At 45.1% G+C, this 25,461-nt stretch overlaps 1 protein-coding gene across 1 annotated transcript in view; it reads left to right on the top strand.

Moving 5' to 3' along the window:
* The window catches only part of Sh3rf3 (SH3 domain containing ring finger 3), a 255,973-nt gene that overhangs the window by 136,039 nt on the left and 94,473 nt on the right, over positions 1-25,461 (top strand). The window contains exon 2 of the mRNA XM_050138107.1: positions 17,840-18,115. Coding sequence (XP_049994064.1) covers positions 17,840-18,115 — 276 coding nt within the window. The remainder of the gene's footprint in view (positions 1-17,839; positions 18,116-25,461) is intronic.

The raw sequence follows: 25,461 nt of genomic DNA, 5'->3' as shown, positions 1-25,461 counted from the left end.
TATATATCATGAACGATGTTGAATTTTGTCAAAAGCTCAGCATCTAAGAAGATGGCCATGTGGTTTCTCTCCTGAAGTTTATTGATGTGGCAGATTACATTTGTTGGTATGTGTATATAGAACTTTCTGTGTATCTCAGAGATGAAGCGGACTTGATCATGATGGATGATTTTGTGGATATGATCTTGAATTCCATTTGCAAGCATTTTATTGAGATTTTTTTCTCTATTCATCAGGGAGATTGACCTTTAACTTTCTTCTTTTTTCTTCTCCTTCCTCCTTCTCTGGCCCTTTTGGTTGGGTCTTTGTCTAGTTTTGGTCTCAGGGTAAAAAGGGCGTTATAAAAAGAATTTTGAAGTGTTCCTTCTTTTTCTATGTTGTGGAATAGTTTGAGGAGTATTGGCATTATCTCTTTTTTTAAGGTCTGATACAATCCTTCACTGAATCCATATAGTTCTGACCTTTTATGAGTTGGGATGTTTTAAATTACTGCTTCTATTTCATTGGTTGCTATGCGTCTATCTAAATTATTTGCTTCTTCTTGATTCGATTTTTGCAGATGATAGACACCTAGAAATTAATCCATTTCTTTTAGATTTTCCAATTTAGTGGAATATAGAATCTAATTTATAGTCTTACTGTTTTCTTTATTTCCTCAGTGTCTGTTGTAACATCTGCTTTTTCACCTCTAATTTTGTAAATTTGTTTTTTTTCTCTCTTCTTGTTTGTTAATTTGGCTAACAGTTTGTCAATTTTGTGACTCTTTTTAAAGAATCAACTCTCTTCAATCCATTGATTCTTTGTATTGTTTTTCTCAGTCTGTTTAACTAACTTCAGCCCTGATTTTGATTATCTCTCCCTATGTACTCTTTGTTGTTATATTCCTTGTTCTTTTCTAGAGCTTTTAGATGCATCATTAAGTCATTAATTTGAAAATTTTTTATGTAGGCAGATAGTCCTATCAACTTTTCTTTTAGGACTGTCTTCTTTTGTCCTATAGATTTTGGTATGCTAATGTTTTCATTTTCATTCAAGATCCTAGGACATTTTAAATTTACTTCTTGATTTCTTCCTTGGTCCAATTATCATTCTTTAGTGTTTTGTTTTTGTTTTTAGCTTCCATAAGTTCCATACTTTCTGTAGCTTTGATTGCTGTTGCTACCCAACTTTATTCCATTGTAGTCAGATGGAATGCAGGCTTCAATTTCAATTTTCTTATATTTGCTGAGGCTTGCTTTTTGTTCTAATATGTGGCTATAAATTCCTTTATTCTGTTTTTAATTATGGTATGTTTTGATTACTCCTTCAACCTTTATAGATAGCTTTGCTGGGTATATTATTCTTGGTGGACATTGTTGGCTTTCTTGGAACACATCTACCCAGGCTCTTCTGGCTTTAAAAGTTCCTGTTGAATAATCAGGTGTTATTCTGATGGGCCTGCCATTATACGTGCCTTCGCCTTTCTCTCTTTTGTCTTTTAGTACATTTTCTTTTTTATGAGTTTTAAATATTTTCCTGATATCATAAGAGTTTCTTTTCTGATCCTCTTAGGAGTTTCATTGACCTCTTGTGTTGTTGGAAGCCAAATTGTTAGGGGTGCCTGCTGGTTTGTTTCCCGGCCACCCAGACTCCCAAAATAATCACACAGAAATCTGTATTAATTGCAATATTGTTTGCCCAATAGTTTAAGCATCTTTCTAACTGGATCTTATATCTTAACCTATTTCTATTAATCTGTGTATCACCACGTGGCTCTGGCTTACCAGCAAGGTGCTTCTGTCTCCTGTGGGTGACTACATGGCTTCTCTCTGACTCTGCCTAATCTCTCCTCCTCTATCTGCTTGGAACGCCTTGTCCTATTCTGCTAAGCCACTGGCAGAAACAGCTTTATTCATTAACCAATTAAAGCAAAACTAGACAGAAGGACTTTCCACACCACTCTTGTACCTGATGGGCATCCCTTTCTCTAGGTTTGGGAAACATTTTGTATATGAGTTTATTGGAAACATTCTGTATGCCTTCCTGTGATGGTATTCTCTTTATACACTCATAATGCAAAGCTACCTGTTTTCATGAATTTCAAAGATCTTTCTTTTTCTGTTCATAATTTCTTTTGAATTTTTTTTTTTACTGACTTTTACTGAATAATCCAATTCTTCTGCCTGTCTCTCATTCCTCATTCTGTTTTCTCCATGATCCATTCTGTTGGTGAAGCTTTCCACTGAAGGTTTTTGTTTTTGTTTTGCTTGCCTTATTTAATTTTTCATTTCCAGAATCATCTCAGTGTGGGTTTTATTCAGCAATTCTGTCTCAATTCACGTGTCTTAGATTGGCTTCCTCATTTCATTCATGTCTTTGTTTTTGTTCTCTTGTAGTAGATTCATGCCTTCTTTGATTTTTTTAAAAAAATACTTATAACTATCTTTTTTATTCTTTGTCTGGTGGTTCTTCTAACTCATTTTCATTAGCAGAAATGGTGTGTGTGTGTGTGTGTGTGTGTGTGTGTGTGTGTTGTTTCTGTTTTATGCTGGGACTTGCACATCTGTGGTTAGTTTGTTGGCTGAGTTTTTCTTTCTTTTGTAATTTTATTTTAAAAATTCAAGTCCCCTTAATTTCTTTCAGTGCACATTTATAATATTCAGAGGAATATTAAGTTCTTGTAGAATTGAGGGGTCCTTTCACTCTGTGAGACTGCATTTAGATTGGATGTTCTGCCTTGAGTCTTCCTCTAGGGTCAGATCGTCCTGCGTCAGGTTAGACCTCCTGCCTGGGTCTGAAGCTTTCACTGTGAGCTGTGGGACGTTCCACATGCCTGTGGTCCTAACCAGCATCAGATCCTCCCCCTGTGTCCTTTGGCTTCCCTGAAGCTGCAACAAAATGTGAAACTTCCCACACACCAGGAAGCCTTACCTGGTTTGGGACTGGTTCGTCCCCTAGGTCTGCCCTCTTTTCAGCCTTTTTGGGAAACATCCAATCCTACATGCATAGATGCTGAACTAATTAATTTACAGTCCCACCAGATGGGTATAAGAATAAAAGTATAATTAAGACTGTCCTCCGTGCCCTCTCTCCGTGTTCACTAGCCTTTTTTTCTAAGGTGGAATGGAATCTCAGTATAGCTTTGATTTGAATTCCCTGGAATAACAGTGTTGAGCATTTTTTCATGTATCTATTGACCATTTATACATACTCATTTGAAAAAATCTTTGTTTTTAAATTCTTTTCATATTCAGGCTATTAATTTTGTTTCAGATAAATAGCTGGCAAAGAACTTTTTCCCGGGTGGGAAATTGTATATATTGTGTTTATAACCAAATCCAGGGCTATTGAATTTCAAAGTAGAGATTCCAAAAATACTAGACACTTATTCCAATTGGAATCAGTTCATTAATGTACTTAAAACACTTTCTGCTTACAATAAAGATTGAAGATCAAAAGAAAATGCTTCAAAACACTTAAAATGTTAATTGAATTTGAAAGGTGTAATTATTAACAAAGTCACTAACAATACATAAATAAACCCATTTGAGTACTGCCCAGACCAATACCTGATTTCATAGAGACTTAGGGGGTTGGTTAAAGCCATTGGCAGAGAGTCTGAGACCTGTCAGAGTGCCCAACACACACACACACATGCACGCACACACACATGCACGCACACACACACTCTCTCTCCCCACATCCTCCCTTTCCCTCCCTCTCTCTCACTCTCTGTCAAATTTAAGAAAAACTGCAACCTTTAATATTCTAGGGAGTTCAAATTATTTAATATGTTAGAAACTATCACTTTAGGAAGGTCAAAGATACTATTGACAGTAGCCCACAAGAAAGTTCTTCCCTCTCCGTGCACTGACCCCATGATAGACAGGAGGCCTCGTTTTCTGGACTGGATAAAGAGACACTTGGTTTTACTTTAAAATCTACGTACAAAGTCCAATTAAATTGTGGGAAAGGGATTCCTCATGGGCAAAGCAGAAGTAAGCTGGATTGAGTCACCAGCACACAGGATACAATCTGAAGCAGTTGCCACCGCGAAGAAACACGCTGGCATGGCGGTGCTGCCACAGGCCACGGGCTGACTGTGGGCCCTGTCCAATCTGCTGCCAAGTGAGCCAGCCAACATGTGAGGGAGCGGTGCCAACCCTGGCACCATTCCACTGTGTTGTTTCGGGAGCCCTTTCTCTGGAGTGATAGAGTCTCTAGTAACTTATTTTATGAAGCGCACCTTGAGTCTATAAAGTGACCATGGTGTCCTTTTGTGGCCATGACCATTATTACTAAGTTGACAAAGAATTTTATAAATGAACACCTTGAGTTTCAGGGATTCCTAGAAGTCGGTGCTAAGGGGGATAGTTCAGCGTGTAAAGTGTGCAAATGTGAGGCCCTAGTTGGAAGCTGCAGAGACCTAGTAAAAGCCATGCATGGTGGCGTGTATCTTGGGCCAGTGCTCATACGGTGAGCGGTAGGCAGAAGCCAGAGAATCTCTAGAGGTTCCCAGGCCAGTTAGCTTAGCCCATGCAAGGACAAAGCAGAGAGACCTAATCTCAAACAAGGTGGAAGGTAAGGACTGACCCCTGAAGTTGCCCTCTGACCTTTACATGTGCACAGTGATGTGAACATACTCACATGCATGTGCGTGTGTGTGTACGTGCGTGCACGCGTGCACACACACACACACACACACACACTCCTGGAAATCAACATGGACGTTAAACTTACAGGGACTTCCTTACTCTAACCCTACCTGTCAACGTCTGGAAGAATAAATCTGTCTCAATTCTTGGCCAAAAGCTTGTCTGAGACCCGTGTACCCAGGCCATCATCCTCTATGGGCAGCAAAGTACAGAGTCAGTGGTATAGGAAACTCAAAGCATTGGGGATTGGGTTTATTTGGAATCAAGCTTTTTTTTTTTTAAACAGTAGTAACTAGCTCTACATAGGTCCCAAATGTTAATTCACGGCTTCCATCCTTCATACATACCTCCTACAGTAGTCTCCCTCATCCACGGTTCCACTTTCTGTGACCTTCAGTTACCCTCAGTCAGCCTTGGTCCAAAAAAAAATATTAATGGGAAATTCCAGAAATAAAAAATTAAAAAGTTGCACGGTGTCCCAAATGGCATGATGAAACCTCACCGTTCTTCTCTGTCTTCCCCGAGACATGGCATACCCCTTGACCCAGCATAGCCTCTTTACCGCCCATGTCTGTCATCTGTCACTGCCCCCCCCCCCAGAGCCCAAGGCTAGAGCCCCACATCTATGCAGTTCCTCTCATGTTCTCTCTAGGGGGAAGTAATTTAACACAGTAACTGGAAACTCTCCCCTAGTATTTACTTTGCGGACATTAGTCTCCGTCACTGGTGGGTGTGCACTGAGTCTCACACTTGAAATCCCCATGAGAGAGATGCTAATGGCATCCATTATGCAGATGGACAAATGAGTCTCCGTGCCATGGGGACATAGAAAGGCCAGACCTGAGCCCCAGTCTGTGTCAGTATCAAGCACTTAAGCACAACCCAGGGTCACCTGCAAAACCCCTCCAGGGCTAGGGAACATTTGTTAACCCCTTATAGCCAGGTTCTTAGAGAAAAATGTTTTACATAGGTATTTCCAAAAAAAAAAAAAAAAAAAAAACCAAACCTTTGCCACTCGATTTGTGAAAGGCTTGAGAGGTTTACCTATGTAGACCAGGCTGACCTCAAGCTTAAGATCCCCCTACCTCAGTCTCAAAAGTGCTGAAATTACAAATGCACCCTACCCCTCCTGCCTTCCCTTCCCATTTTTATTTGTTTCTGTAGCATCCAGACAACGATGTGGAAAACTGTAGTTAAAGATGAAGTGGCGGCTGATGTAAGTTATAAGAAGGTTGTAGAAGGAATTACTATCCAGACCTCAGCCCCTCCTGAGGAAAGACCTATTGGGTATATGCCTTGCTTGCTAAGAGCATTGATGTGTGGCTCCCCAGAATCATATCTGTCCAGGAGGAAGGCTATGCCCCAGGAGCTAGCACTGTGCTGTGGGAAGGGACCAGCTGGCTTGGAGCTTGATTGAGGCTGTAGACTGTGCTCTCTGAGTTGTAGGTGGTAAGCCTTGGTTTTCTAGAGGGGACCCTAGGAATGCAGAGCTGCCAGACTGAACCTCTTTGCGGCTCTCCACAGTGACCGTGGCCTTGCTCACTTGTTTCTCTGTCCGGATCCAGGAATGGTTCAGGCCCTAGTCACTGGGCCATTGCCATCTCCCAAGAATGTGGGGGGTAAGCAACGCCTCTCCAAACTGGACAATGTAACCAAAATCAGCTTCCTTCTGGCCTAATAGACACAAGACGCTGCCTTCCTTTTCCTGCCAAATGTAAGCTGTTTTCTCCACACCTTGAGGCTCCTCTCATTCTTTGGGGGAAAGCAATGCAGTGGTGGGGAAGACTTAAAATCCTGCTTCCACTTATGAGCCATGAGAACCTTATCATTCCGCCAAGGGTTTTCTCACTGCTAAGAAGGCGATCATAAATTGCTGCTTCCCAGAACCTCTATAAGCAATAGTCAGGCTACCTGGAGGGTTGTCAGTTCAGCTACACATAACAATCACGTTATTTTGAGGAGGTTGCCTATCTGCAGTTCACAAGCATCTCAGGTCAGATGGCTTGTTTCTAGTATTGTTTGGTGGACTGTGGGAAGTCCTCGTATTTTACTGTGCCTGCTTACTGTCTACAAAAGGCTAGTAATACAAGAGCAACCTCAGGGGCTTGCTGTCAGGATCCCACGGGCCAAGAAGTTGAAAGTAGGAAGAACTTTCCTACGTTCACAGTTCACACAGGTGCTTGGGGTGATGAAAACAGCTCTTGGAATCAAGGACCACTTGAGTCCCAGCAAGTGCCCTCAAGGCCCAAACAGCATGAGAGGAATTCGCACCCTAAGTGGGCATATTAGACCCCTCCTGGTTTTGCTCTGGTCCCATACATTTATAGAGCAACCACTGGGATATGGTCCCTCCTTTAGTCACCTGCGTTTACTTCAGTGAATGGTTGTGTCACTGTGGATTGATTTACATACCTAGGAATGTCTGCCCCCTCCAGCCCCGGATCCAGCTTCCCAGGGCATCTGTTTACCTCTGCATGCATTTTTATTGCAACTTCTTTATCAAAAGACAAACACTCATTGCACATCAATTTTATTCTCTTGACGGGAGTAGGAAATGTGAAAGGGCAGATGGTTGTTTCCAGTGTTTGGAAAAGTGAAGTCTCTGAAAACTAAAAGCCCTCTCTGGAAAGGTTCACCGCAAGGCTGCGAGCCTCTCACAATGCTGCCGTGTCGCCCGAAGGCACAGCCTTGATGGTTTGAACACACTGTGTGCCCCTGGAGGCCTGACCTGCTCCAACCAGCACAGACTAGGCAATAAAAGGTGGTGCGCTGGTTATCTTTTGTCAAAGTGACACAGAGAGGGTCATCTGGGAGGAAGGGACTCACTGAGAAAATCACTATGGGATAGACCTGTAGACCTGTAGACCTGTAGACCTGTAGACCTGTAGGCAAGGCTGTGAGGTTTTTTTTTTTTTTTTTTTTTCTTTTTTGATTAGTGGTTAATATGGGATGTACCAGGTTTTTCCTTTTTGGCCACCAACCAGCTCCCAAATGATGACATGGAGACTTACTAGTTTTGCATGCTCGGCTTGTTTCTGGCTAGCTCTTTTAACTTAACCTATTTCTCCTTATCTACCTTTTGCCTCCAGGCTGTTTACCTTTCTTCCTTCTGTGTATCTTGCCTTCACTGCTTCTCTTGTCTGGCTGGCAGCTGTCTGACTGACCCAGGGACGTGTTCCTCTCTTTCTTGTTTTCTTCTTCTCTCTCCCGAGCCTAGATTTCTCCTCCTATTTCTTCTCTCTGCCCAGCTGCCCCACCTATCCCTCGCCTACCTAGCTATTGGCCCTTCAACTTTTTATTAGACCAATCAGGTGCCCTTAGGCAGGCAAGATGAAACAGATGCAACACCTCTTTATTAATTAAATACACATCCTCCCATCATTAAACAAATGCAACACATCTTTACATAGTTAAAGTAATATTTTGCAGCATAAGCAAATGTAACATACCTTTACATTGTTAAATATTCCACAGCAGGGGGAGGTCTCAGGCTACTGTGGGCCATGTCCTCCCTGCCGGTTCTATAAGAAAGCAGACTGAGAAAATCTGAGGAACAAACCAGGAAGCAGCATCTCTCCATGGCCTCTGCTTCAGTTCCTGCCTCCAGGATCCCACCTTGAGTTCCTGCCCTGTCTTTCCTTCATGGTGGACTGTGATTGGGGTACATAAACTAAATAAACCCTTTCCTCTCCAAGTTGCCTTTGGGTCATGGTTTGTATCACAGCAGTGGAAACAAACTGGGACCACTGGGCATGAGGTATGGGAGACTTTGTCACCTGTGTGGCCACTGATGCGGTTCCTCTGCGTAGATAATTTGAACAAACGTCTGGAGCTGGGTTCCATTAAAGCTTCCTTGCAAAGGACTTTGTGAAAGGTCCCTAACACTTCCCAATGGCTTCAGAATGACGTGCATGGCGCTTTTATAGTATGCGGGAATGTACATGTGCATGCACACACGTGTACACATGAGCATTCCAACTGAGTGCACCCCTTTCCATGCAGTGAGACATGGGTTCAGGAGCTTGAATATGTCATTATGAACTCGAAACAAATTCTTACCAGTGACCCGGATTCAGGACCACCAGCCCCAGGGTTAACACGGTTCTAGGCAGTTCTGAGTATCTCACTCTTTCATGTTCAATCAGAATTAATTTTTCTCTTTGTGAACTCCATGTGGTAGATGTAATTTAAAAAATAAAAGCGGCAGGCGAGAGAAATGCACCGTGCGACAGAGCTCTCGTGGAGGGGGTCTTTATTAGGGGAAAGGGAATGAAAGAAAGATAGAAGGGGAGAGGGGAGACTGGCCTCTGGAGAGAGGAGCAGAAGAAGAGAGGAGAGCGGGTGGGGGGGTGGTGGTGACAGAGTCAAAGATATGCCATGTAGTAGCCAAACATGCTGGTACCGTTAAGCCACGGCCTAGTGGCAATATACAGATTGATAGAAATGGGTTAATTTAAGATGTAAGAGCTCGCTAGGAATACGCTAGTCATTGGCTAAGCAGTGTTGTAATTAATGTAGTTTCTGTGTTCTTATTCGGGTCTGAGCAGTCTCCGCCTACAGAAAGAGATGAATAAATACACACACTGGAGTTCCCTTGCCTGCCCTGGCCACCCAAGGGCAGTAAGAGCACCAATGAGACGCGAATGAAAGGAACAAAAATCCAGGACTCGGCGGGTAAAATGTAATGAGAGAAATGGAAATTTGATATCGAAGTCAAACTGGGACCAGCCTGTATTCAGTTCACCACAGGTGAGCTTTATAAACTAGAGGCTGGGGTGTTATATAAAATAGGATCATGAACAAACGGGTCAGGCCTCTCTTAAATTGGAGAAGGCTTCTGATGAAGCGCATGGGAGCACATGGATGGTCGTGTTCAATGAGAAATGGGGAGAAGTACGTTGGCTTGGGAAAAAAAGTGTGCTATAAAGGAAGATAAGGAGGAAGAGGAAGGGGAGACATGAGCTCCCGTCCCTGACTCTGTCCGGATACAGGCTAAACTGCGTGTGAGAAGACTAGGGAATCGGAAGCTCGAGGAAGTTAAACTGCATTGCTTTATCTCAGGTTCTGGGCTCTACTGTGTTCTCTCGCGTCCAGCTCTCTCTTGTTTTAGGCTAATGTTCTTGTGGGAAAAGATGGCTCACACCTTGCCGTATTTACTATCTAGCCCATACAAAGGTAGTTCTAATTAGTGTCCCTTTAAAACCTGGTACGAAATCTGTGTCAGTTCGTATGGTATGTACCCGAGCAGCAGGAGATTCGCCGTATCTGTGGAGCCTGCAGATTTTGACTGGAAAGTGAGAACTCTGCCTGAGTGAGCTCCATTGTCTGATGAGTCTTGGGCTCTTCTCACAGATGAGAAGAAAGACATGGACATTGGGGGTCATTAGCTGTCATTTTCACAGGGCCTGTAATGCTTGAATGTTTGGAATTCTGGCCTCTTCTCTGGAGTCAGCTCTCTATTCCTGAAACATGGAACAGCTCTGCCACATGTGGGCAAGTCTGGATTGGTGGTAAGGGGATACCATGCCCACCACCAGCTTCATTTCTTTGCTCAGACTCGGCTTTTGGCTTGAATGCCCTGCTCCTCATTGAGCAATCACTGGGGTTTCTCCTGTTCATCCATATCCAGCCACTGTTCCCCAAGAGGTCTTGGCTACTTAGGTCCTGAGCTTCACAACGTAGAGGTAATAATGGGCAGGAGAGTTTCTCTGAGCCCAGGTTGTAATCCTGAGGAGTCGGCTTTCTAGTCCACAGATTTTTCTAGTCTACATAATAACTGTAGAGAGATTTTCTACACAATGGATGATACTTACCTAGGAATAACGGAGCTCTGTGATGGGAATATGTGCTGTAGAAAATTATAGGCATACAACAAGGGAACTGAGGCCATGAGAAGTTTTCAAAAACAAAATGAGAACCATGCAAGATGGTATTTATAAAAATTCTTGTCCTTTTAAAAAATAGTTTTTATTTTTTTTTTCTGTGTCTGCAAACCATGTGTGGGCCTCGTTGATGAAGGACACTTAGAAGAAATCCCACACTAGCTCAGAATTGAGTATAATAGAGGGTTATTTATTTAGGGGTAGACTCACAGATCTCAATTTTCTGCTGGAATGGGGAACAGCAACCCAGTTTCACAGCCCAAAAAGAGGGTAGATGCTCGCTTTACATCGGCATATGTAGTATGAGGCCACACCCAAGTGGGCAGGTAACTTAAAGGCTACTGGCAGTAGTAGGAATTCCTATATATAGTAGTACCTCGTACCTGTGAAGACCAGAAGAGGAAGTCAGGTTCCTTGGAACTAGAGTTACAGACAGTTGTGAGCTGCAGTATGGCTGCTGAAAATCAAACCCAAGTCCTCTGGAAGAGCGGCCAGTGCTCTTAACTAATGAGACATCTCTCCAATTCCCTTTGGCTATTTTTCAATCTTTGCTTTTTACACTATTTCATCCAAATGTCCAAAAAAGAGGGCGATCCTTATTTTTTTAATAATAATTTTAATTTTTTGAAATTCTAATTACATCATTTTTTCTCTTCCCTTTCCTCCAAACAACCCTTCCCATGCATCCTCCTTCCTGTCTCTCAAATTCATGCTGTTTTCTTCAATTATTATCACACACACATACACCACACACTCCTAAATATATAGATATAACATGCTAAGTCCATATAATGTTACCTATATGTCTATAATATCAGGGCCTTCCTCCTGGTATTAGATAGCTGGTTAGTGTTCTCTTCCCTAGGGAAGACGGTTTCTCCTGCTTTCACAATCCCCAGTTATCTGCAGTTCATGTCTAGGGTTGAGGACCCAGGAGTTACCCTGTCTGTTGGTGTCATCCTTGCTCAGGTCTTGTTCAGGCAATTGTATTGTTGAGGTTTCATGTGTGTAACTCCCGTGTTATTTCTAGATTACGCAATTTCACCAAAGACTCACTTTCCTCTGGCTCTTAGAAATTTTCTGCCTCCTCTTCTGTGATGTTCCCTGAGTATTGGGTGTCGGAGCAATGTTGTAGATCTATCTATTGGAGCTGGGTACTATACAATCACTTATCTCTAAATTGTTCTTGGTTATGGTTTCCTATAATGGTCTACATCTGTTGCCAAGAGAAGTTCCTTTTATAAAGGGTAAAAACTATATTTATGTGGTGCTGTGAGATAATGCTCTTGTACACTGTAAAGATTTATCACTCATATTAGTTTAATAAAATGCTGATTGGTAGTAGCCAGGCAGGAAGTATAGGCAGGACGACCAGACTAGGGGAATTCTGGGAAGAGAAAAGACAGAGAGTCACCCACAAGCAACATGAGAATGCTGCATTGAGAAAAGGTACTAAGCCACATGGGTAAACATAGACAAGAATTATGGGTTAATTTAAGTTGTAAGAGCTAGTTAGTAATAAGCCTGAGCTAATAGGTCAAACAGTTTATAATTAATATAAGCCTCTGTGTGTTTATTTGGAACTGAATGACTGCAGGCCTGGGTGGGACAGAAACTTCCATTTACAATATGTGCATAAGGATAAATATTTAGAATGTAGTTAAGAATCATGCTTGTTTGGGAAGTCTCTTGGACAACCCTGAATGACTCAAAATGGGACTTCTCATGATTAGTGTTTGGCTATTTGTTAGCTAATCTCTGCCTCTTGAGGGGAATATTGTCATTCCATACGGGACTTTTTAAATTTTTTTATTTATGTGCATTGGTGTTTTGTCTGCATGTATATCTGTATGAGGGTATCTGGTGGCCTGGAACTGGAGTTACAGACAGTTGTGAGCTGCCATGTGGGTGCTGGGAATTGAACCCATGTCTTCTGAAAGAACAGCCAGTGCTCTTAACCACTGAGTCATCTCTCCAGCCCATCCCTCAAGATGGGAATTTTTAATTTTAGGTGCATAGAAAATATTGTGGTGGCTTGTGACTTTTTCAGACATCCTTATTATTTTTCACTCCTTCAACCTTCTTTATTTATCTTCCTCTCCCCTCCTAATTAATGAACTCAGTTTTTCCATTCCCCCTGAAATCACTTGGTCCCTCTCTATTACCCCCTCCTGTTCTTCTTTGACTTGCCTAGTTCTGTAGTTATTCCAGGTTATATATTTACATGTGTGTTGTGTGGGCAAGAGTGACCAGAGGCAGGCTGATGTACTGGATGTGAGGTCTGGGCTATACCTGGGGTTTGAGGAAGGGTACATGAAGGGGAGGACCAGGCAAACTCACCTTGTTAACCCTGGGTAAGGATTGACCCTTGATTTAAAAAAATTGATAAATTGATAACAAGAGTACCACTGGCCCAAGGTTGAATATATTACACTTTCATTGGTCTGAGTTTCAAGCAGAAGCATGTATGTGTCTGTCTGTCTGTCTCTCCCTCTCTCTCTCTCTCTCTCTCTCTCTCTCTCTCTCTCTCTCTCTCTCTCTCTCTCTCTCTCTCTCTCTCTGTGTGTGTGTGTGTGTGTGTGTGTAAAGTTGCAATACTTGTGGTCCTGGCAGTCTTTGTTTTGGGGTAACAGGCATGAATATGTAAGATCCCCTTGTTAGTAACCTTTTGGTTTGCTTCATTTATTTATGTACTTACTTATATCTAGGGTTTGGCAAAAGTGATTCTGTTTTGATTCTGGTAACTTTCACATAGTTATTCCACCAGTTAATGTCTTGATCCTGTGACCTTTACCAGGCCAGGGACGAAGGACAAAGACTGTCTATAACGTTGGGACCCATAGCCATTGCTAACAGGGTGTTAGAACCCCAAGTAGCAAGCACCGAGTGAAAGACCCTGAATGCAGAGAGTCTAAAGATGGAGGAGGTCTTGATTCACGTACTTCACTCTGGCTTTCTGGGGCTCTTGTGGTGCAGGAGCCATCTATGAGTGCTCATCCACTTTGCTTCAGGACATGGTGACCCTGTGGCCCAGGGATGCATGAGGGACCCTGCAGAGTTGGAGGTCTAATGGAATCTCATTTGTCAAAGCAAACTGCTGAATTTGATGCCTTAGAAGCTGGAGAGCGCAGCTATGCATGTGTAAGAACCCAGTCTCCGTGGGGTAGGACATTAAGCCCAGAGGAAGATCTGCGTGTCTCATCTGAGTAATGAGCCATGAAATTGACATTATAAGTTTTAATTATTATTAATGCCTTGCAGGGTAGCTGGTGTTAATTATTCTGTAGGCTTCCCAGATATATTTCTTCCCCTTTCCTTTTATTTCTTTTTCTTTAATGCCTTAATGGTGGCTTCCTGGTAGTGTTTGAACTCAATTCCTCCTAAGGGGAATACCCTCCCTGTGAGAGACGTTGTCTCTGGAAAGGAGGCAAATGGCTGTGGCTGGAACACAGGCAGCGGGAACCTGGGAGTTGGATGGGTTACCACAGTGAGATTTGCAGGAGTCTCCTTCCTGCTCCCCCTTCCCTCCCCAGTAATACTCACTTTCCTCTAGGACCAGCCATGAACTAATTAGTTAACCTTACAATGGGCTTTAAAGATCAAAGACTGTAGGAGGTACCTTGAGTCACATTTCTGAGCATCTTTTAACAGGGAGTGCTGGTTTCTGGCTCTTCTGCTCCTGCCAAACTTTCTGTCAACATCATTCTGACTCTGTGTTTCTGTCTCTGTCTGTCTCTCTGTCTGTCTGTCTCTCTCTCTCTCTCTCTCTGTTTCTTCTATAGATTGTGTTCTATTAGATCCTCATAACAGTCAGGGGTACAGGAGTGAGCGCTGACCTTCCCTGCCCCCTGCCTTCCCCTACTCCTTTTTCCTTACCTATCAGTGGCAGCAGAGACACAGGCCTGACTCAGGATCACCCTGAGTTCCTTTGAACTAACAGCACAAAGATGGTGACTGTTGTCTCTCGGGCTTCTCTTGGGTCCTGGTTGTTCGGGTGGATATAGCACAGCTCTGTTAATGCGGCAGACAGGAAGCTTTCAGGCATAGGAGCCCAGTGCCAGTGCTGTGGATCTGGGAGGGGAAAGAGGTGGTGTGGAGCCGTGTCGGCAGAGCCCAGAGATTTCACAGGTTGTGCATCCCCTTTGGGAGTTGTCATGTGTAGTCAGAGGTTGTTCATTTGTTCATTCCTGGCCACTCTGACTCTAAATAATCACATAGAAACTATATTATATGTAATACTGTTTGGCCAATAACTTTAGTGTATTTCTGGCTAACTTATATCTCTTAAATGAACCCATTTCTATTAATCTGTGTATCGCCACATGGCTATTTGTGGCTTACCCGCAAGATTCCAGCGCATCTGTCTCTGGCAGAGGCTACAAGGCTTCTCCCTGACTCCACCTACTCTCTCTATATATCCCTTTCAGCCTGGCTTTACTCTGTTAAGCCATTGGCCGAAAGTAGCTTCTTTTTTAACCAATGGCAATAAGTCATCTTCACAGCATACATCACCTCCCACATCATTCATGTTACCCCTGATGGCTAGGAAAGTATGCATTTGCTCCTGTGCCATGGAATTTGGATCCCTTGGCACAGTAAAAAGCCACTGGAATTTGCAGGGTAGACTCCGATTTACACCTGTGCAACCAGCATAGTAGAGTGTATCGAGAAAAGAGGAGAGGTAGGTGGGGGGAAGATCCAAGAGTCTAGCAGCAGATTCGTGAGCTTTAAGGAAGAAGACCGTGTTCGGGGAAGGATGGGCACGGTTAGATGGCGTTTGCATGGTAAGGATGAGGACTGTAGGAAGTAGAAGTAGAGCTAAAGGGACAGAGAGAGCTTTGTGGGACGTCTAGAATATGCATTCTGAACAAGTAGCTACACTGATAGGAAATCTTCTGGTCCTCATGGGCGTGGAAGTATGCTTTGGCCTGTTAGGGAAGTACAGGTAGATTTGAGAGTTTGAGACACTGAGGCAAGTAGAATTTGGCCTGTAACAGTGGTGATGAGTAGCCTGTGGCCCACATATGTGTGGGACTGTCAGCCATGTAGAGAATTAATAAAAACCAGAGTCCTCTGAGGCTCAGGGTGGATGGATGCCTTTCAGGACCAGGAAGTAGGTAACTTGGGGGCCCCTGGCCTGGGTAGGATTCTGCAGTCCAGTCAGACTGACGCCTAGGAGTTTCCCTGACCCTGTATCCCCACCCTCCCAGCTAAACTGGGATCCAGGGTCATGGTTGCCAATAGTGAAGGTGGGACTTGAAATGGTCCCTGTGTTGGCCTGTCTAGAAAAAGCCAAGTCCTTTCTGAGCAGAGGCAGCTAGGGGAGGACTCCATGTTCACTGGAGTGAGATCTTTGAAGGAGACAGCAGTGATGCAGGTTTAGCATGGTCCATACTACTCACGCTGTGGTCAGTGGTAGCAGATGCTTCCAAACAGTCACCAAAGCCATGCATGTCTCTAAGATTACTGCTTCAAGCACACACACACATCTTCAAGAGATGTGTCTAGCAAAGGGAGTGCACACGATGCCAGTCTATGTCAAGGGATGATCCTTTGGGTCCCTAGTAGAGGTGCTTTGTGAGCAGAATGTGTATTTTCTTACTGCCACTTGAAACCCATTTTCTGAGTAAAATTCCAAGTGTGGCCGTATAGTCAATAGTGAAATTATTTCTGCCATGGCATTCCCGTCATTATTTGACTTTTAATGTGGCAGCAAGCTGAGTTGGAGAGGGAGAGACATCATCACTTTGTAAACTAGCTAGCAGGGTGGAGATGGGTTTCCCAACCTATTGGCATCCCGAGCTTGGTAAATTCGTGGTTATCGGGGAATGTGCTATGAATTGGGGGGTACTTGGCAGCATCCCCGGCTCTGCTCCTTAGATGCCACTCCTCAGTGTGACAACCAAAAATCTTGAGACAAATTGTTCCTCATGGAAAAGCCATGGGCCAGGGACCGGCTGGCCATTATATGGCCCTGGGGTTTTTCTGATGGCCCACAGCCAGCTACCTCTTTAGGCTCTCCTAAGCAAAGTATTGGCTTGCAAATTGCCTTTCGCCTGTGCTCGCTCAAGTCTGGGCCTGGTACAGTCTATTGTACTTAGACCGCAGAGCCATCCAGAATGAGTTCAGTAATGAAAAGTTCTCTGGTGTTACTGTTTAATTGGCTAGTGGGGGTTGTTTGTCAATCTGCCAGCAGGTTTCTCTTAAATGCTGTCATCAGACATCTCCAAGACATAAATGTAGAGTGATTGATTTGCAATGTGCTATTAAACCCTCTACAAAGACTTTTTGATGTCCTGCGGCTTTGAGCTTTGCACAGCTATTGATTGATTCGAATACTACAGAACCCTTGGCTCGGGCAGCCCTTGTGAGAAAAATGCCGCTTCTCGTAGGGAATTGCTGGACATTGACTCGGGGACAATGACAAGGCTTTCCTCGGGCACAAAATGGATCACTGAACAAGAGTGGACCACCAGGAAAGAAAAGCAAGAGACACTTAGGTAGCTGGCCAGAATCGACCAATGAGGGCCAGTTAGGAAAGTATAAGGAGCCGGATAGTAAAACCTGATCGATTTAGGACTGAGAAAATCCTGGCTGCCATGAGAGGGGAGGCAAAGATTTTGTTTGGGCTGTAACTGTGGCTGCTGTCTGAGACCACAGTAGCGAATGATATTCAAATAAGTTCACAGACATTGACAGGATGACAGAACACTTCCTGGCTGCCCAAGACCAGGCTGAGATATTCTTGGAGAGGTCCTGTCCTCTGGACCAGATTGTTGTGTGAAGTGAAAGCTTGCGTGGCATGGGGAGTGGGGAGGTGTGTGACTCGGGACTAAGGGTGGAGTGGCCTCTGCATTCCTCCACCAGGAATCTTTCATCTGGGCTGGGTGAGTATGTGCCACGGGTCCGTGGAGAGGCAGGCACACACAGTGGGTGAGATATTGGCTGCCCAGCTTGCTCTGAACCAGTTGTCTCCTTTTGTGCCTATATCCTTATCTTTGACAGATAATAATTCATTACTTCCTTTAGAGCCTTTTCCATGCAGTGCAGTGCAGTGCAGTGGTCTCTATAGAACGTTGGACTGTACTTGGTCCTCATGTTTAGGATTGAGAACTTTGCTATTATATGGACTATCTTGCTTTTCTGAGGTCAGAGAACTTATGTGTTCCCATGTTAGACTGTTCCTTTAGGATGGTTTCTGGTCTGTGAATGTTGTTTACACATAAGACACACAATGACCATTGAACCCATACTTCCAAGGTCAAATTTCTCAGGTGTTAGGGAGAGCCATTCCGAGTAACCACCTGCTGTTTTCTGTTTCAGAATCTATCCCAGCTTCCCTATGGCAAGGCCCTCTACAGCTATGAGGGGAAAGAACCTGGTGACCTCAAGTTCAACAAAGGGGACATCATCATCCTGCGGCGTAAGGTGGATGAGAACTGGTACCACGGGGAGCTGCAGGGGACTCATGGCTTCCTCCCAGCCAGCTACATCCAGTGTGTCAGGCCCTTGCCACAGGCTCTGCCCCAAGGCAAAGCCCTGTATGATTTTGAGATGAAGGACAGAGACCAAGACAAAGACTGTCTGACCTTTACTAAGGTAAGGTGAACCCCATGGTTGGCCTATGTCTACCAATATCTTTTGAACCAAGAGTCGGCGTTTAGGTTTAGAGCCTGACTTCTCTGCTAGGCCTTGAGCAAATGACCACCCTCCCTCCCTGTGCCTCTGTAGGGGTGTGCTTCATGGACTTGATTGTTTTGTTGTTGATTTTGTTTGTGTGAATGAGAACTCCTAAGAAGCCGTGTCTGCAGAGTGTGGAGAGACTGGATTGTTGCAGGTCCAGAGACAATTACCTTTTCTTAGGCTGGCATTATCCCTGCCCCCAACAGTCATTCTTTGACTGCTCGGTGTCAGATCTAGCCTCCTGTGACTGACAGATGGACACCTTTTTGAATCTATTAACTTAGCAGCCCAAAGACTAAGAACGTCACCAGATAGCATCTTAGGCCTACAGACAAGCCACCCTCCCCCATCTTGGTGTAACCACCTCCATGATGCACCCGCCACTGGTATTCTAAACTTGCCTTGATTATGACTTTCTTTGTTCTGTAAAGCTATATAACTTCATGAAATGACTTTTGTAGCACACATTCTAATTGTTCTTAATAAAAACAAACCAGAGTCAGATCTTTAGGGGGTGAAAGCTGAGAGATCAGAGAAGCAGAGTAGTCAGTCACTAGAGAGACCTTTGACCTCTACTGATGCTCCCACCAAACAGGTGATGCTGTCCTCAGACTGCCTCCTCAGACTGCGTCCTCTGACTGACTGCTTCACACTGCATCTCCAGGCTGCTTGCTCAGACTGCAGCTATCTCCACCAAACCTCAGGCTGCGCTGAGCTCTTACCTCCTCCTGCCTTATCTTCCTCTCTCCACCCAGTCATATCCCTCCTATCTCCACCTCCCTAGTACTGGCATTAAAGGCATAGACTCCCAAGTACTGGAATTAAAGGTATGAGTCACCACCACCTGGCCTCTAGCGTCTTAGCTCTACACTCTGATCTTCAGGCAAGATTTATTTGTTAAAATATCACTACAGACTTCCATGATAGAACATGGCTTGGGGGTTTCTCAGGTTCTAGTCATTCAGAATGACTGCAGAATAAACCATATCTCATTCTCTTCAAGGCAAGAGCTGTGTTGTTTGCATTGACATTTGTTTTTTGTTGATTTTCAGTGTCACGAGATGACACAGCCCAGTAATGCATAATTCTGGCCAGTACTGGTGCTGACTCTTGAGATAGGCGGGCTGTTAGCCTCAGTAGCAGTAGCAGTCATCATTTTAAGGTTTTAAATATTTAATATATAAAAAGGAATTGAGTTTTAAGTATTGACATATATATATATGCATGCAAGGGAGTTGTGTTTTCCCAGGACTCAAGGGATCATTGTAGAACTATTGCAGACCCTCAGTTCATCCAATAAGTTTGTCCTATCTGGACTCAAAGCCAATATCACATCTCTCCTGTAGGGCAACAGCTGAATCAACTAGGCATGGAGAATCTTTTATTATTATTACTATAAACAATAATTTTATGAGTATAATGTATTGCATTCATGTATGTCTGTGCACCATGTACCTGCATGATGCCCACAGAGGCCAGAAGAGGGGCCCATGGATTTGGAGTGAGTTGCAGATAGTTATGAGCTGCCATGTTGTTGTTGGGAATCGAACCCAGGGCCTTTGGAAGAGCAGCCAGTGCTGTTCACCACTGAGCTGTCTCTCCAGCCTGGCATGGAGAATCTTTTGAAGCACCTAGCCTGAGGACCTGGCCACTAAGCAAACATTCACTGTGGAGCCAGTGAAGCGCTGAGTCAGGTTTGTGGTCTTTCTGGAGTTCCTGTGATTATTCATTGGTACCAGGTAGCAGACCAACTCTTGCTCTTGTTCTTGTTGTTACCTTTGGAGATTGCCAGGGAAGCAGGTGGAGCCTTGTGTCATTTCCTCTGGGGTCCTCTCTCCTAGCTCCTTCCTCCTTCCTTTCCTTCTCCAACCTTCTCCCTCCAAGGCTGTAAACAACAGAACTGGAATTCTCAGTATCTGGCTTGAAGAAACAGCGCCTGGAGATTGCCACTCTTCTCCACGCCCACCCACTCCCTCTTCATCTGCTGGTACAGAGCTTGGCTGTGGCGCTGCGGCTCTCCACCAGCTTCGCGACTACCTTGCACACCATTTTCTGAGAAAAGTTGATGGTCCTGTGCCAGACTGCTGTTTAGGTCTCATTCTGTTGTTCAGCTGACAGTGACTAATCTAGTTTCCGTTCTGGGAACCAACGCTTTCTTTCTCCCTTTCATCAGGGCGTTGAGATGCTAATTCCTTTCCTTAGCTCTCTTAGCTCCTGGGGAAGCCAGCCCTGGTCTCCTTCACCGGCTCCCTCTCTTTTCCTTTTCTCAGTCTGAAGCCTCTGGAGCCTTCCCAGGGCGCCTGGCAGGCTTCTCAGCTTTGGAGAGCCTACCCTGAGCGACTCCACTCCGGTGTGGGTGCCCATGCTCTCCCCGCCGGCACTTGTAGCTTTTTACATCCTTGCTGAGACAACAGGCTCTAAATGACTTTTAGCTCTATTGGCAGCAACAGCAGAATCAATAGAGTCAGAGACTCTCCTTGTGGGCTCCTCAGGACAGCTCACTCAGTAGAGTGTAAAGCCCAGGGTGTTCCCTGGCAGGCCAGCTTCTCCCTGTATGATGGCAGACTCTCTTAACTTCCGTTTCCATTCCGGGTGCTTCTGCCTGTAGCACTCACTGCCAGGAAAGGCCAGATTCCCTGGACGAGAGCAAGTGGATTGGATATTTGTCTGTTTATTCCACACAAAAAAACACACACTATCCTGTGTTCAGGGACAGAGGTCTGGCTCCTCCTGGAACCTGGGCTTGGGAAACAGGCACAGAGTAAGTCTCGAGAAATGAGCGTAGCCAAAGACTGCCTCAAGGGAAGAGGCATGGTGTCGCCCTGTGAGGAAGAAGATGAGACAAGGCATGAAGACTCCAGTGTAGTCAATGACAGAACTATTCCGTGTTTCCAGAGAAAGTGTACATTAGTCCTCGAGGGGCAAACTAGAGCCCAGTTGGCCTTGGATTCATTCTGTGACCGGCATGTATAGGATACGTGGCTGTTGCCCTCACTATGTCCCTGATGTAGGTTTGGTATTTGAGGCTCCTTAGAGGGAGACCTGGACCAGCTGTGACAGGGTCCAGGGCTCTGCTGTCACTGAGGGTAGCGGCTGTTGCCATGGCATTCTGCTGGAAGTATCATATTGCACCATCTTTGCACAAAGGACTTTCTTTTCTTGAATCCTGTGGGTTCCTAGAAACGGGAGGCCTCTGAGTATGATTCCCAAAGCACTGTGACACCTACCATATCATACCCATATCATCAACACCCCCGCCCCCTCCTCCAAGGAGCCAAGTTCCCTGGTTTTGGTTTTGTATGCTCCTCTCGCTTCTCACCCTCTCCACATCTGGGTCCCAGAGGACATGAACATCTTCTTGGAGCTCTCTGCTCGGTTCCATGCTTCCTGGAAGGACTTGGACAATGTCTGCAGTGCCCCTGAGATACAGTCCCACAGAGTCGGGACTGATAGTTGGACCTGAAGCTGAGCTTCTGGGAACCAGCAAGTTAGTGTCATTCTAAAGCCGTGTGTCCAGTTAGTTCTCAGGCCCCTATCAACACCTGGTCTCTCCCGTAAGCCCAGCCTTTGGACTAAGGGAACACAAGAGTGGAGCCCCCCACGAAGCACCAGAGCCTCTGGCAGGTTCAGCGTGCCATCTTTCTTGCCTTCAGTCTTTGTATTTGCATATTCCCAGCTTTGGGGAAACAAAGCTACAGGAAACTGATAAAAAAAAAAAAAAAAGCTTTCTAAAGCTCTATTACCAAAGGTCGTCATTCTCTTTTTCGAGCAGATTGGTTTTAGGATGACTTGATGCTGTTTTAATACTACCCATTCAAAAGATAATTCTGCAGGTAAAAATGAGGCTTTGATCCAACCGCCTTGTCACTTTTCAAATGCCACTCCAGTGGTGTGCTTTAAAAGGAAGCATTAGAGTTTGGGTATCAAATGCCCTCCACAGTCTTGTGTTTGAATCCTTGGTCCCAAGTGGTGATGCTATCTGGGGAAGATGTCAGCCATTTATCGGGTGAGGCCCAGATGGAGGAAGTAGGTTGTTGGGAAAAGGGCTTTTGGCAGGAGGTTGTCTTAGTTTACAAATGGCACCCCAGGTTGGGAGCCATATGAAGCACAATTAATAAAAACCCAGAGACAGAAATTGAGGTTCAACCTGAAGGTCTAAAAAGTAAAACATTGAGCCACTGGCTCTTACCTCTACCTCAGTCCAAAGTGGTGATCCTGCCTCCAGGAATCTCAGAATGAGCCTGAGCCTGAGAGCTGTCTCCTCCCATTTTATTATATTATCCTCTCTAGTTCTGGGATTAAAGGCGGGCACCACTACTGCCTCGTTTCTATAGCAAACTAGTGTGGTTACTGGGATTGAAGGTGTGTGTCATTACTGCCTAGTCTGTAAGGCTGGCCAGTGTGGCTGTTTTACTCTTCTGATCCTCAGGCAAGCTTTATTTATTAAAATACAAATGAAATGCCACTACATCTTTGTTCTTTGGAGGACTGGGATGAGGCACAGAGGGGCTAGAAATACGATGGGCGTTGCAGTATTTCGGGAGTCATATCCGGAGGTCTCCCATGGGATTCAAGAATTGAAAGTCCTTGTGCAAAGATGCTGTAGTATCCTAAATCAGAGACACCGAAAGCCATGAGCACCAGTCAGCTGAGGTGCACAATAGCGGGAGGGGTTACGGCTCTCAAGACCGAGGTGCGCTTTGGGCGTAAGAGAGGGTGCTGAGTTTCATTAGGGTTTTGGCAGCTTACTACCATTCTCTTACTCCTATTCAATTATAAAACTCAGAAAATGCTTCTTGAGCTTCCACTGTACAAGTTCTTGAGACGTTGGAATCATCTCCACTGCCTCCTGAGGTAGGGATATATGTTTTCAGGGCTTGCATTCTCAGGCACATGACCCAAAGCAGGAGGAACCCAAAGAGAGCTGGGGCCCTCAATCACCCCCTTTTGAGTACCCCACTTGGCTACTTTACTTGGAAAAGTTCTCAAGAAAGCTAGAAGTAGGGCTCAGCTCTCTTCCTGACCTTCTTCTAGATTCCTCTGTTCCCACCCCTCGCAAAGGGATTTCTAAATAAGATACAAGGGCTCCAGAAAAGGACATGGGCTTACAATGCCCTTGCCTTGCCCGGCCCTTCTTTTGTTTCTTTGAACCCCACCTTGAGAACAAAAGGGTCAACAACTACATAACTGAAGTGAAAAGCAGGTGGTGGCTCTGGTTTGCCTGATGGCAAAGTCCCATTTGAAGTTTTATAGGCAAATCTGATAAATACACAACATGCGTGTCTCCCTCAGACATCCCTGCACGCTGGCCTTGGCAGCATGGCTCTCTGCAGGTGCCCACGCGTGTTTACCATGGATGCATGCAGTGACCTTTCAAAGTCCTATCACCAGTGCGTCCTTGGAACCCGTCAGTGACACTCTGCTCAGGGGCTTCTCATTTCCCCTCTGGTCAGTATTAGAGCCCGCGCTGTCTCCAGCGTTCTTTCTGACCCAGAACTATGCCTTCTCAGCCCTCAATCCACTCCCAGCCCTTGCTTACCCTACACATGGTTATTTCTGTCTTCAGCAGGCCTCGCGCTCCCTGGCCTGGTACATCTAACTATTCCCCTAGCTCGGTGCCCTTCCTCAACTATTTGCAGCTCCGCCCTCTGCTTGCTCTTTAGATACTCCCCCTTTTGATCTGCCTCATTCCTGATGGTGTGCCTATGCTTGGGACTCCATCTTTTTACCCTATCTTTCTCCTCCTTAGATGTAGGCACGTATAATATAGTACCGTCCTCTCCCTGAGGCCTGGCCAACATTGCTTACTTCCCATTCTAAAAGCATGCAAGAGTGCGGGGCATGCAGAGGGGAGAGATGCGGAAGCATAGACAATAGTGAAGCTAGAGTGTTGTGCGCATGCGTGGAGAGAGCAGGTCCGGCTGTCGGCAGGGTTCGTGTCTTCTCACCGGGTCTCTTTAGCCTTTTTCTTTAGCCTTGGAAGCTGAATAGTTCTGGTTTCTCTGAGCTCTGACTTGTTACCGCTTCTTTGGACACCCCTTAACTACAGTAGAGGGGAGACTGGGGTTCGTGATCCTTCAGGAACTGCCCCCAGGGGCTCCACGCCTGCTGTTGCCATGTGATTCATTTAGAGACTCGAATATCAGGTGCCTGTGTCCTGTGTTCTCCAGCTCTGCCGAGGGGACACTCCCATGCCCCTTTCCAAACCGTACCTGCAAAGTCACATCCAAGGACGGCGTGCCCTGGCAGCCTGGGAAGCCGGGCTAGGGAAGCCGGGCTAGGGATATCCACCTGAAGCTGCTGTTCTTGCCACAGGCCACTATGCTTGTAGCTTTCTCTCTCCTTAAGTAGAAAAAGTCAAATGAATGCACAAACATTAGAAGAGACAGGTACATTACTTAAAATTTGGGTTTAACGTTCCTTATAGAAGGTGGTGCTGACGTCTCTTGAATCTGTTACAGATGTATTATCCACTAAGCCTTTGGAAAAGGGACCACCTAACTCTTAAACCGCCCCTTCCTAGCCACAGCTCCAACGTGCAATTGCTTAGGGCCCCCCACCCCAGAGACCATCTGAATTCCAAGAAGAGCCAGGGCTGCATGCCAGTAGACATTTGGTATATTTTCCCAATTCGGAAATATCAGAGAGCAGGGAAAACAGCATATGGATGGAGCCTGCCGCCCTGTAGTAAACAATGAGTACTTGACGTGAAACGTATAGATGGAGTAGAGGTTTGTGCCGGAAAATGGGATGACGTCATGGAAAGAGTTTTCATTCATAAAATCGTTGCCTACTATATCATGTTAGTTCAGACACATGTCTACCTTATTTGGCCATCGGTGCTGTCTGTGGTATTCTTTGGGCTCCGTTTGATCACTTACATCAGGGGCTGATAAACTGAGATGACTAACCATGCAGACCTGCCATCTGCTTCTCGTTTTCCTGGCACGTGGCTGTGTCCATCCACTCGGGCATTAGCTGCCTTCATGCTTCTGCCACTGAACTGAGGAAATGGTCTGCAAAGCCGTTTACTTACCTTCTGGTGCTTTCTAGGCATGGTTACTGATGACTGCAATCGAGCACAGCTCTAGGAGACAAAGGCACAGGCATTTCTGATGCTCCCCACACAGCACTCAGGGACCCTTCCTGAATGGAGGTGTCCAGGAGGAGAGGACGAGTAGCTCTCTTAGGGAGGCAACTGAAAAACCAATGGCCAACCCTTACCATTTGAAGCCTTAATGCTTTAAGGGGTATTTCTCCGT

Source organism: Alexandromys fortis, unplaced genomic scaffold (genome assembly GCF_014885135.2).
Source record: "Alexandromys fortis isolate MF-2015 unplaced genomic scaffold, M_Fortis_MF-2015_v1.1 scaffold_9, whole genome shotgun sequence".
NCBI classification, from domain to species: Eukaryota; Metazoa; Chordata; class Mammalia; order Rodentia; family Cricetidae; genus Alexandromys; species Alexandromys fortis.
This window is presented reverse-complemented; position numbering and strand designations above follow the sequence as displayed.